A 12,997-nucleotide genomic window follows, 5' to 3' on the forward strand; every position below is an offset into this window, starting at 1 on the left:
GTGTGTGTGTGTGTGTGTGTGTGTGTGTGTGTGTGTGTGTGTGTGTGCAAACCGATACTCAAGGCTGGTGATGAATGTGCCTCTTTCTTACTTCCGCTGGCCCAATATCTCATTGCTATGCCTAACCAGCATCTCCGAAAAGGCTGAGAGAATGGACTCCTGTGTGAGAGTGTGTGTGCATGTTTGACTGAGTGTGTGTGTGTGTGTGTGTGTGTGTGTGTGTGTGTGTGTGTGAATGCAGAGAAGATAGTAAACATTCATCAAACAGTCGAGACAACGCTTCCCTTGGTAAACGCTGGACATTACGCAGGTACTCCAGATAAACTCTCCCAAAAGGCTCAATCATTAATCTGAATCTAAACAGAAAGGCAACCCTGAACACCTGAAGACCAGAAGCGGAAACAAAAGCTCCGTTTATCTGTGTAATTGAGTGACAGACCTCTGTGTCTGCAGCCTGAGAGGTAAAAATGTTTTTTTTAAGGTAATTCTAAAAGACAAATCGGTGTTGTAGGTTGCTGCTGTAGATGTGAGTGGATTCAGGTTCTCTTTCACTCACACTCAAACTGTGATGTAAAAACTTGTCGTCTGTACTGTAAGGTGGAACAGTATCAGAGTGGCAATGCTGGTCGATCAATCTGTCTGTCTGCTGCTTTGCTCCAGCCTTAATTATCTCGACAACTCTTTGATGGATCGCCATGATTTTTTTTTAACAGGTATTAATGGTTCCAAGATGACGAATCCTTGTGTCTTTGATGATCACCTGACTTCTTCTTTAGTGCCACCTCGAGGTTGACTAGTGTGGTTTTCTAACTGACTCATTGATCCTGTATCTTGTGCAAGTTAGAATCGAAGGCCCCGACCATGGCTCGGAAATATCAGCAGCCAAAATGTGCTGTGTTTTGGTGAATCCATGACGCTGTCTGTGGTGCTGAATTGGCAGACAGATTCTTAACTCTGTCATTCTGTTTTAGTCCCGCCATTCTGTTTTTTTTCTTGGAACTATAATACACTCTAAACTATATAACTTACATAGAGGGTTACTTTTCGGAACTGGTCTTCTCATCACTGGGGTGCTCCAAAAATTAACAAATCGGCAACTGAAATTTGGTTCAGACATTCTTATTCCTCTTACGGTAAAATGTCAACATTTTGGTATCTCCTCTAGCATCACCGTCAGGTCCAAATTTCAGTTCGTTCAAAACTTTTGTTTAAGTCCAAATGCCTGCAAAACTAATGACATTCCCATCAGCCTCAGCTGTACTTTGCTCTTAAGATCAGATGGATAGGCTGAGCTAATTAGCAAAAACAAGTATGCTAAGGTGCTAAACTAACATGGTGAACATAGTAAATATCATTACTATTTGGTTATAATTCTATATCACATGCATTTTTACAATGGAGTTTAAACAACTTTTTCTAAGTAGCTTTAACCTAGATTTCTCCCTAGGCTTGCTTTGCTGTATTCAATTTCTTCCAGTGTTAAATAATTGGTAGCTTTCAAAGTCAAGCGAGTTGCAAAAGAACTCCTGCTCACTGTCTAGCTTTCAATTTAACATTTATTTATTTGTGACATTTTTGTACTAAAACAGATTTTGCCTGAAGAATGCCTAATACCAAAGCATTACAAATAAATGCTATATTGCAAGTTTGACAGTGTGCAGGAGTTTTTTTTTACAACTCTTTGGCCCACTTGTCCCTCTCCTACACAACTCATCAAATAGAAGTGAAAAACTTTCTTTTGCTCTCAAAGCAGTATTTTCCCAAACACTGGATGTTAGCATGTAGCTCAAAGCGCTGTGAGATACCACAATCATTTCTCAGACACCTATAGGGTTAGCCTAGTAACTGAACAACTCTTCTTGTCGTTACCTTATTTTCCCTCTTTTTTTCTGAGGACTTTTTCACTAAACTTTTTCAATCAGATGACTTGGTACACTGAGGGTTTAACAGTCTCTTGCAAAGAAATCAAAAAGCCCTCGAAACTGCACTGAAAGAAATTTAAAACTTCGTTCGGTAGATGAAAAGTGATTAATTAAAATGTTCTGTGCTAAGAGAGATACAGAGAGAGCAAAGGAAAAAAACAAACCCCCCCCCACCCACTCCCCCTGAATACAGCCATGAGGTGGCCGTTGCTCCTTTCACAAGCTCCTGATTATTCTGAGCCGCCACGCTCGAGTTAAGTCCAAATGCCACTTCTTTTCAAAAAATCCTTTAAGCTGAAATTTCAGAGACATTATAACGAGTGTCCAGAAGGGCTGTAAAAAATGAAGTTTGTGCCGACTAATAGGCCGCTATTTTCTGCCCCTCGCTGCAGTTATGAATAATGTATCGGTCCCAAATAAATAGTGTCCCTGTTGGTGTCACCTCTTATTGAGGAAGTCTGGTCCATCGACCAGAGAGAGTGCAGAGCGATGAGTGAGAGGAGGAGGAAAACAGGAATTGAGTATCAAGCACATACACACGCACACACAGACATACACATACACACTCTTTCTTTCAGTCTAGTGGCTGATTTATTGATTTTGATGAAGGCAACTAGACTAGTCTGACCTAGCCGGCTCCCATCTCTACTGGTGTCATTTCAGCAGGCAATTACTGAGGGATCGTTGAATCTTTCTCTCTCCCTGACACACACACACACACACACAACAATGATGGATTACATATTACACAGCCCTGGTTATTTTAGACATCTTCACATTTAAGTTATTGCTGCCATTTTACAGAATAGATTGTTAGTTTTAAAGTTAAACCACTTCTTGGTGGATGTGTGACATCTCACTAGGAGTTTGTTTCAGGTCATTTATTTTCAGTTGATGTCACAGACTCCACTTTTGGCTAATTTGTCTTGCTCCCACACCCATGTAAGAGGTGGATTGCGTAACACTTTTTTATAAGAGGTGTGGATTTTTTTTTAATCAATAACATACTGAAATAAACACATTGGTTTTTTTTTCTGGGGCTGAGGATGGAAGTTACTAAGGAGTGAATGATCTCTGTTGAGAGTTACACATGAGCAGTTATCCCATGTCATGCTAGTGTTGTCAGTGTCTTGCTCAGTTTGGCCAAATCAGGACCGACCATAGCCACCAAGACTGATGGTGGCCAGTTTGACAACAGGAAATACAGTACCAGTGGGCTTTTCTTGTTGGGTTTGGCGCCTGCCACCCTGAGGCTGACTCAACTAATTAGGCAGCTAGCTCCATGCCGGCTAACAGCTAACAGATAGCGGTTAGCCAACTTTAGCAACAGGTTAACTAGCTAACAACTATCTGTCCATCAGCTAACCCTGTGCATCACCTTGGTACTGTCTATCTTTAAGACAAGTCCAAATGGTACCACCGGAAGGTGTGTGCATAAAACTGTCATTAAACTGTCACAACCATGTCATAACACCTGTAATTAACATGGCGTATCCTTTAGGGATGTTTATGACTGTCATTAAGTGTCATTCGGTCAATTATGTCATTTTTAATGCATAACTGACATTGCATGATTGCATAATTGATGCCTTTGTTATGACAACTTGACAATAATCAAGCCAGTAAAGTCTTTAGAACTACTTGACATAAAGATGTCATTAAATGTTATAAGGCCAATTTGATGACAAAGTACAGTACCAAGGTGATTTAGCTTACAGAGGTAGTTGATGTACAGATAGCGGTTAGCCAGTTAGTTTTACGACATCAAAGCAGTGTCATAAAACTTAATGACATCTTTATGACAAGTCTAAAATGTACCACTTACGATCAGAGAAAATATTCATGATACACTTATTATGGTCTCATGAGGGCAAGTGTCATGACCAACCCCAATATAATGTAATGTCAATATTGATGACAACGACTACAACAATATGATGAACATCAAGATAAACATTTTTTTCAAGTTTGATAATGTCAAGTTGTCATAACAAACATTGTCAACTTCAGAATGAAAAACAAAACTGACTGACTAAAGACTCCGTCATTGTCATGACATGGTTCTAACAGTGTAGCGACAGTCTTATCAGCCCCTCAAACGAGGTGTCACTGTGGATTTCATCTTTATTGGTTAACATAACATGAAGAAGGGCAAACTATAGGTGATTTTGGCATCTCAAACCAATAAAAGGCCAATAAAAGGTTTATAAGTGGAAAAGCAGAGGGAGAGCTCTCTTCAAACAACTCAACAAAACATATTTTTTTTATCTTCCTTTTCCTACAAACAGGTTTCAAGTCTCTGCGGCATTCAGCAGGTAGAAAAAACCTTTAATTTCTTTTCAGTTTATGTCACAGGCTCCTTTTGGTTAATTTTTCTTCCTCCCACACCTGTACCGTATAGGTGGGTGGATTTTGTCTTTAATTGTTGCATGGAGAAGTGCACACATCAAAATGCAGTCAATGAAAAGGTTTGAATCCAAGGAATCCATGATCTGAGCAACACTTTCTCTGTTTAAGCTTCTTAGAAACTAAACACTTCTTGTTTTATCATCTTTTCAAATAAATAAGTCGCTGGCTGCTTCTTACACGCTCAATTAGCATTACTAAAGAAGACTAACAGTCTTGTCAGTGAAGCAAAATAATCTGTGAAGATGTTATATCATATCCAAACCATTAAAAAGCTTTATTTTTTTTTTACATCAGTAATAAAAAAGCTGGAATTAAAGTTTTTAAATTGTAAATGAAGAGCTGAACAAAGAGTTTCCAGCAGCAACACAGTCATTCATTACACCAACGCTGTACTTAGCAGTCAGAAGTTTAGTACTGAATGAATATGCCTCTATAAGTGAGATACAGAGCAATAAACACAATCATGTAAAGCTGTTAAGTATGATTTGATGGGTAATAAAAGTAATGAAGGACTTGCTGTAATTTCTTTCTTTCTTCTCTTTTCTTTTTAATGATTCAGCAACAATCTAAATCAAATCATCAAAAGCGTGAAGTTTTGAATTGGGTTTGTATAATGTACTTATCCACAATCAGTGTATTAACTACAGTAGATGCTGATTGACACGCCTCCATTTTGGAGAAGCAAAGAGGAGTGCCAGCAGTACAATGTACTGTGTGTATAATATATACTGTATGTTTTTTCCCTGGAGAAATCGGAAATGAAAATGATTGTGCAGTATTGTTTTAACATCGACTAATACAGTAATATTAAGTCTAATCAGACGGCAGGATTTTATTATCAAAGTTTGGGACACGACCTTTGACCCCACATCTTGCCAAGCAATGGGACGTCACTGATTGATCTGACAGTGATGAAGGCTAGCTGACAGCTAACACTGATGACATAAAGGCAAAATTAGCAAGCAGAAGATAACAAATTTTGGAGAATACATTGTCAAATGCCAGGTTGGACATTTTGGAGGATTTTGGTGTGCCCAAAGAAAAACACTGTCAGTGGCTTTGCTGTAAAAAAAAAAAAAAGTATAAGCTTTTGAATGTCATATGTTAACACGTGTGTCAAGTGAGTGACTGTGTGTTAAATTATGGGTGCAGATCAGGTTGCAGGTCTTATATTACCGGTTTGTTAGAGTTTGGTCTTTGCCTCTCCCTTTCCTTGTGTTTCCTGTTTTCCCTCCCTAATGTGTCATGTTTGTCTCAGTTTGTCTCTGTGTTGCTGAGCGTGGACTCCCTCCTCCTGCCTGTCCATCTGATGCTCTGCAGCTGCTGATCCTGCTCACCTGCACCTGATCCACTAATGAAGCCACTGCAATATATAACCCTGGCTCAGACATCCAGACTCTGCCGGATCATTCAGTCTCCGATGTGGTACAGACAGCTAGGCCTTTTCTCTCACAGGATTTTTGATCGTTTCAACCAGCCTTGTGCCAGGTGCTCTCTTGTCTGCTTCTCCACACTGGTGGCATGCTGACCGTAATCTACTGTAAGTAACACACTGACTACAGTACCTCATGAAACCCCACTTTAAACTTTCCCTTTAAGTTCAGACCAAACTTTGTGAAAGGGAATATCACATTAAACATATTATATATTATGTATCAAAGACACAAACAACTTGTGTTCAGTGCCTGTTTGCAAAATTTAAATGCAGCATGTCACAATTTGTTTGGCTGTCAGTCCTCTTTCACGCACGACTCTTGCTGCCTGCATTTTTAATCTTCTTATAAACCAATTTAGGAGCCACAACTAAACTAGGCCTCCACTGTGAACCCTGACGTAGTTGCCGTCAAAATGCTGTGATGTAATAATGTCACATGACATCAAACTAAAACAGTTTTGGAAGAGGGAACAGAGTTCACTATATTTTCTGCCCCGGCTGCAGCAGCTATCGATTTTCGTGTGAGAGGCATCGTTGCCCGGCCCATCCAGGCGTGAAAACGGGGGCTCTTAGAGGAGAATAAACAGTGATAATCCACGTTTAAGCAGCTTAATGTGAGGTGCTATACTCCTGGTGATTAATGTGTCTAGAAGGGCTCATCTCTGCATATTGGGTCTCATTCATCAAACCATAAAATAACACACTTATACAGGAAGCATTTTTACACATTTGTCTGAAAAGCAATTTAAATGGGTGTAGCCAAAAGAGCTACATTTAAGCCCCTGGACCATATCTCTGAGAAGCAATTGTTGGTTTATTGAAAATGTTTTTGTCTGTGTCCTTGGCATTTTTAAAATCTTCCAATCTTTCGGTGACCAGAAAGAGCAAACCATGGCCTTCAAAGGTTTGTTTTGATTTATTTTTCATCTGATGCTTTTACACATAAAACCCAGTCTTTATCTGCAGCCCACATCTGATGACCCTACAGCAAACTTAGACTACCCATTAAGTAGTTTCAGCATCTGTGTCACCTGCATATTAGCAGAAACTACATTTTAATAAATACCACAAATGTTTTACTTTTTCAGTATGTACTCATGTCTTCATGCATTTCAATAGCTTCTTGTATGAATCTTTTCATATTCCATGATGTGAAATGTTTTGTCAGTTATAGCAAACATGTTTCAGTCAGACAACTCATGTTTAAGAATGTTTATTCAGCAGCAAAACATGACTTGAGTTTGGCATCTAGGCTCCAATTTCATCACTCCCTGCAGGTTAAGTTACACAGAGATATAAGGGGAGTGATGAGCAAATTCTTGAACCCCCCCGTCGGAGCCTACAGGTGGATGCTGGGGTTAAAAGAGCAGGCAGCGACACTAGTGCAGGGCAGCAATGCATAGCAGGCAGAGGTGGAAATGGGAGGTTTAGCAGTCTACATAGACCGCTAGATTGGAAGGGTGCATTTGGTATATACTGTCGAGAGTGAGGTATGTCACACTCAAACAGGAAAAATACCTGACTTAGGCTAAGACCAGTTTTATTGCTTTTTTCTGATGTTTTGCTCCCATTTTTGTCTTGGTTGTGTCAACAGTAGCAGCAGCAGTAGTGATAGCAGCGGGTTTTTTGTGTAGTTTTGTAGACATTCAGTACATCCAGGACTGGAGCTACCATTGAGGAAACCGCAGCCCTCAGATTTTTTAGGGAATTTTGAGGGTTTTATTAATCTGGGGCATTTAGATATTTTAAAACTCATGATTGGTGTGTTAGAGTCTAATTACAAGATTTCCAACTCAATATACTTAAAGGGCTGGTGTGTAGGATTCAGTGTCGGGCAAGTTAATGAAATGTAATAATGCACTACTTCTCTTAAAAATAATGGAATTACTTTACTTAGTTACTTCACAAGGTACTGCACTATAAAAGTAATGTGGAATGTGACTTAATGTGAGTAAGTAGTGTGGAAAGTAACTTTTGAGTTACTTTTAAAGATGTACATTATTTTTCTAATTAATGCACACATATCATTCACATATATTTTAGTGTAGTTATATTATTTTAGTCTAGCTACATTATCTAACTGTAGTTATATTATTATTATTATTACTTATAAAGTGTATTGTAGGGAGTATTTTTCTTTTTACTTGCAGTTTTTTATGGAGAGCTTCTCATTGTGGAGTGGAGCACAGTGCTGGACTAACAGTAGTCAGCTCTCAGGTGTCAATATGCACAATGTCATTTACCCATCACTAGTTAAAGGTTATAATATCTTTAGCATGCAATTTTTGTTACAGTTGACTGGATGAAGGACAGAGGACTCTTAATAGCCTCTTCTTACCACTCAGTGCTGACCTTATATCGCCTGTGTTGCTCATGTTTCCGTATATTGCTCTGCAGCTAACTGTAATTATAAGAACATGTTATTGATAGCATGCCCTTTGCAGCAGTGCCACATAATCATAATTCTGTGAAATGGAGATGAAAGGGTTGGAAAGAAACATCTGAACTGTGTAGCTATGAGACAAAAGCAGCGCTATCGATCCAAATGTGAAGCTGGAGAACAAGTCTGGACAATGATGCAGTACCTCTGTGGGTTGGGCTCGTTGTGTTTGTCTCTCTCGTGTTTAATCATTCTGTAGCGGCCGATGCGAACGTCTGGCCTGGACACCTTCATCCCATTCAGAGTGATCCTGCAACACACAAAGATACAATATCTATTAGAGAGGGAAGAAAGGGAAACAAACAAAGGCAGAGACGAAGACAGAGACAAGAAAAGAGGCAGAGGGAGAGAAAAAACACCACTGAGAAGAAGGACAAGGAGAGGGAGTGCACCTGAAGTTTCATGAAGAAATTAAATGGGGCTGAAACTAATTATAATTTTCATTATCCATTAATCTGTTTTTCTAATCAATTGATTATCCATTTAGTGCATAACATTTCAGAAAATAGAAAATAAATGAACTTCACTAGTTCTCACATAATTAAAAAAAAAAAAGCTAGAAACAGAGTGTCTGAAAAACAACTTTAACTATTTCTTGATTATCATTTATCAATAGTTGCTGATTAATTTTCTGTCAATTGAGTAATCGATTGAAGTTTCAGTTCTTAAGCTTCAATTTGATTGTTTTTTTGTCAAACAGTACAAAACCCGAAGGAGTTTAATAAATATACAACAGAAAAAAACAAATCCTTGGAAGTGAGAAATTAGAACTTTGATTATCAATCAATACAAAATACAAGTTTCAATATTATACAATTTTAAATCAATTCTTTTGACAACGTTATGATATTTGCTAGTATCACAAAGTTTGCCACAATACAATTTCAATTCAACTCAATGTGACTGACAATTGACAATATGACATGTCCATTTAATATTTTCAGCTACATTTATGTCAATTTTATGTCATTTATTTTGCAAAATGCAACTTAATTATTACTCAACAATTTTCTGACTAAACTCTTCCAGACATTTATGACTCAGATGTGTCAAGGGAAGTACAAAATGATGTGCATCTTAAATATGACGCCCGCTTCTGTACTACATGTGTTTTATTCGCACACAATAAGCAAAGTCAGTATTTTACCCAAATTTACAGACATTATTCCTGGATATGATGTCATGGCCCTGCAAAACTTCAGTGTTTCAGAAGTGTCTGTTCTTCAGCAGCCACTTTAATAATATAGTTAAGAGCTGTTTTGTCCACTTTCTGCATGTGTTGAAACCATAAATACACATTTGCACCTAACCTTCTCTGTCATCATCACTTATCTTAAACGTCAGTATAACCAATCTCACAGCACAGCTGTTGGCTGCTGTGCAACATATTATGAGCTATAATCAAATTTCATGCTTGTTCAGATGTTAAAAAGAAATTATGACCCCACTGCCCATGGGACTAATATAATCACAGGACTTCTGTAGGTAATTTGTGTTGAAATGTTTAATTTTCAGATTACAGACATGGCAGATTTGCACAGGATTAAGATCATAGAACTCCACAATTAATAAGTAATTACAAATAACAAGAGTTCTCCAGGTATTATTAGTCCAGCATGAATAGGATTTTATATTAACTGTACAAAACCTGCATAAGTCCTTTAAATGAGAGGGGTGTGTGATACCAGAAAATGATGATCCAATACCAAGTAATCCCAGGGACAGGATCACTGACATCAATATTCATACTTTTTACTGTTGAAAGTAGATAATGTACGATCATGTAAGGGAGTGAAATTGGTCATAATTTACAGCTATTCTACCTCTGAAATATTACCACCAAAAACTTTGCAAAACATGATGCATTTCCTTGTATTATTGTCCATTAATTACCTAATTACCTAATTGTTTGAACAGAAGACAGTTTTTAATGGAAAATAAAGAAATATTCATTATGTAAATCACTGTGTGCATGCTCAGAATAGCAGCAGACAAATTTTACAGCATTAAATTGCTCATGTGACCAGAATGGCATCTAAGATGTGGTGGATCCATTTTTTGTATTGATCCCATTGACACAATTAATACTCAAATTAAGACTTTGTGACAACACAACTAAATAAGCATCTTCTGCATTACCATGGACTGTATTTCTTTGCTAAGGTGCTGACCTCAGCAAGGAATCAATAATCGACAATACTGGGACTGGAGATGCACCAAAATTTCTTGTCCAATTCAAATTATCTGACCTGCTGATTACATTTTTTTCTTTCTAAGAACTATAATTGAAAGCATACACAAATGTTTTTCTATCATTTCTTTAATTGAAAATGAACGTGTCCATTCAAAATAACTTACAATCAAATAACTTTTACATTTTCTCCAAAAGTGCTCCAGGTTACTGCCAGACCTTGTCTTTTTTTTCTCTTCCTCTCAACCTTTTCATTTTTACAGATTTTCTTCTCCCCTCATGTCTTCTCACTTTTACAATGTCCTCTTCTCTATTTCTCCTTTGCTTCTTTCTTTCTTCTCTTTATCTTGTTCTTGGAGTCAATCACTCCTCTTAATGCCAATAACATGTGAGTTTGAGGCTGTGACAGCGCTGCTGAGTATAGCTGTGATGTTATTGTTACTGTGTGTGTATGCATGACTTGCTATCTGACCATGACTTGAATGACTGACCATCGTGTGGTGCATGCATGTACATTTGTCCCGCACTGAATCAGATACAGCCTAGCTGACACACTGGCCAGTCACCAGTCGAGCTGAAACCCAGTCACTGGCCAAATGATCTTCAACTGGGACTTGAGTAAAAAGTCTCAGGCATTAAAGAAAAAAATCATAAGGGACAAGAACACCAGGTTCGAAAATGAATGGTGTCATTGTTTATATTCCCTTGTAGCATTTAAACTGCTTCATAAGATTATGTGCTACTCATTTTACATTTGCACAAACTCTTCAAACTGTGAAGTTGCACTAGAGGAGGATTTATTTGGGCAGGAATGATTACATAACTCCTTCAATGTATACATGAATATTGTATGAAGACATTTTGCCATAAAATAAATCTAAGACCTAACCCCTAGCTGCAAAGGTAGAAGAATTCCTGGTGGTATACCTGAAGAGTCAGCAGACTTTATTTGAATCTCTACCTATTAACACCAAAATAGGCTGTCTGACTTCTGCTGGCTCGTGGTGTTCAAGCACTCAAGTATTCCTCCATGCAGGGCTCTTGGGGCATATCATAATCCCCCTAAACACAGCACATTGCAAACAGGGTTGCACACAAACAAATGAACAAACAAACATACAGAGACCCCCCCCCCAGCTCCTACTGAATAACCTCAACTCTAGTCAGAGACTTTTACAGCACCAAGAGAAACAAATTGTTTAACTTTAGGAGCTGCGAACTTCGTGGACACCAGCTGGGGAAAAGACTTGGATCTGCAGTGCGTTTCAGTTTTAACAAAGCATGAGATCACAACTTGGAGACAAAGTGGTAACGTTGTATTACCACTATGATGCAATACAAGGGCAAACCCGCACAGAGATTTGTATCTAATGCAACAACAAATGGAGTGTAGGCAACACAAACAACAGATTTGTTCCGCATAAAGCCCAGTTTAAACCCAGAGGTTGGCACAGGCATTGATATTCATACCTGCAATCATATAATGCATTGTGTATGTGTGTACTGAATGAGCAATTCTTATTTGTCGCAACGCTCTGATTCGTGCAGTCTCACTGTCTTAAAAAGCATCCATGCCTGATATTGCTCCTTGACAACTGCTCGTCTACGCTACACCTACAATGCCTCATCTTGTCTCTAAACTCATCATTTCCCCCTCGCCCTTCCTTTTTTTTCTTTTTACATCCTTATTTTGTTTTATTACTGCATCCTCTTGTCTGATCTGCTCATTTCATTTCACTTTTTCACCCACTAAGGCTCTTGAAGAGCAACACCACTGTTTGCATGTAGACTGAAGGTAAGGAAAAGCCTCTGCAACTGCATTTATAGTATATCATCTGCCAATAAAAAACTACAAAATAATAATAAAAATGTTGTATGGGTGAGGCAGGGTGGTTTATTTTACAAAAAACAACCATTACTGAACAATTACGTGCTTCCACTCATTAATATAATGTAGGAAACGTTCATGTTTAATTTTTATTAGGCTGCTGTCAAGGAGCAACTTGTATTTCCTCTCTTCGTTATTTAAAGCTGTGGTAGCAGTTTATTTTAGGCGTTACTGAATTCCAAAATTCCAACAAAACTTTTCAACATAATGTCATTAAAGTTGTCTGAGAAAAAACTAGACTTCTGTACCTCCTCCTGGCTCTGTTTTCAGGCTTTATCAAATCTAGCCCATGATGGGAGCGTTGTTATTAGAGTTTGGAGTGTCTAGACTGCATACGTCATGTCAGCATTACGCTAGCAATGATGACCTCATACATGGGTGCCCAGCAGAAAAGGGGCAGCCAAACTTTTCGTATAGTGTGCAGTTTTCCTTTGTTGTGTATTTGACGTGTGTCTTAATGATGCATTCACTACTTGCCTACCTGTTTTGTTTCTGAGAATGAGAGGATTGATATCAGTTTCAAGTCTGTCTAAACCTATGGACCTGGAACATGTGTAGTGTTGAGCCCAGCATAAAGACTAAAAAGAAGTGAGATCTGGCCTGGCTTTGTCCAAGGTAAAAAAATGTGAGAAGCCCAAACCTTGCTTGCTCTACATGTATCTGTTACATACAATGTAGCCAGATTTGCTACAAAGATCCATAGACAGTTGAT

The 12,997-nt window shown here is 38.3% G+C and overlaps 1 protein-coding gene across 1 annotated transcript in view; it reads right to left on the reverse strand.

Annotated features, from left to right (window-relative positions):
• The window catches only part of b4galt2 (UDP-Gal:betaGlcNAc beta 1,4- galactosyltransferase, polypeptide 2), a 216,611-nt gene that overhangs the window by 5,085 nt on the left and 198,529 nt on the right, over positions 1-12,997 (reverse strand). The window contains exon 7 of the mRNA XM_084732910.1: positions 8,352-8,456. Coding sequence (XP_084589036.1) covers positions 8,352-8,456 — 105 coding nt within the window. The remainder of the gene's footprint in view (positions 1-8,351; positions 8,457-12,997) is intronic.

The sequence above is a fragment of the Lutjanus erythropterus genome, chromosome 12, assembly GCF_056507025.1.
Source record: "Lutjanus erythropterus isolate fLutEry1 chromosome 12, fLutEry1.hap2, whole genome shotgun sequence".
NCBI classification, from domain to species: domain Eukaryota; kingdom Metazoa; phylum Chordata; class Actinopteri; order Lutjaniformes; family Lutjanidae; genus Lutjanus; species Lutjanus erythropterus.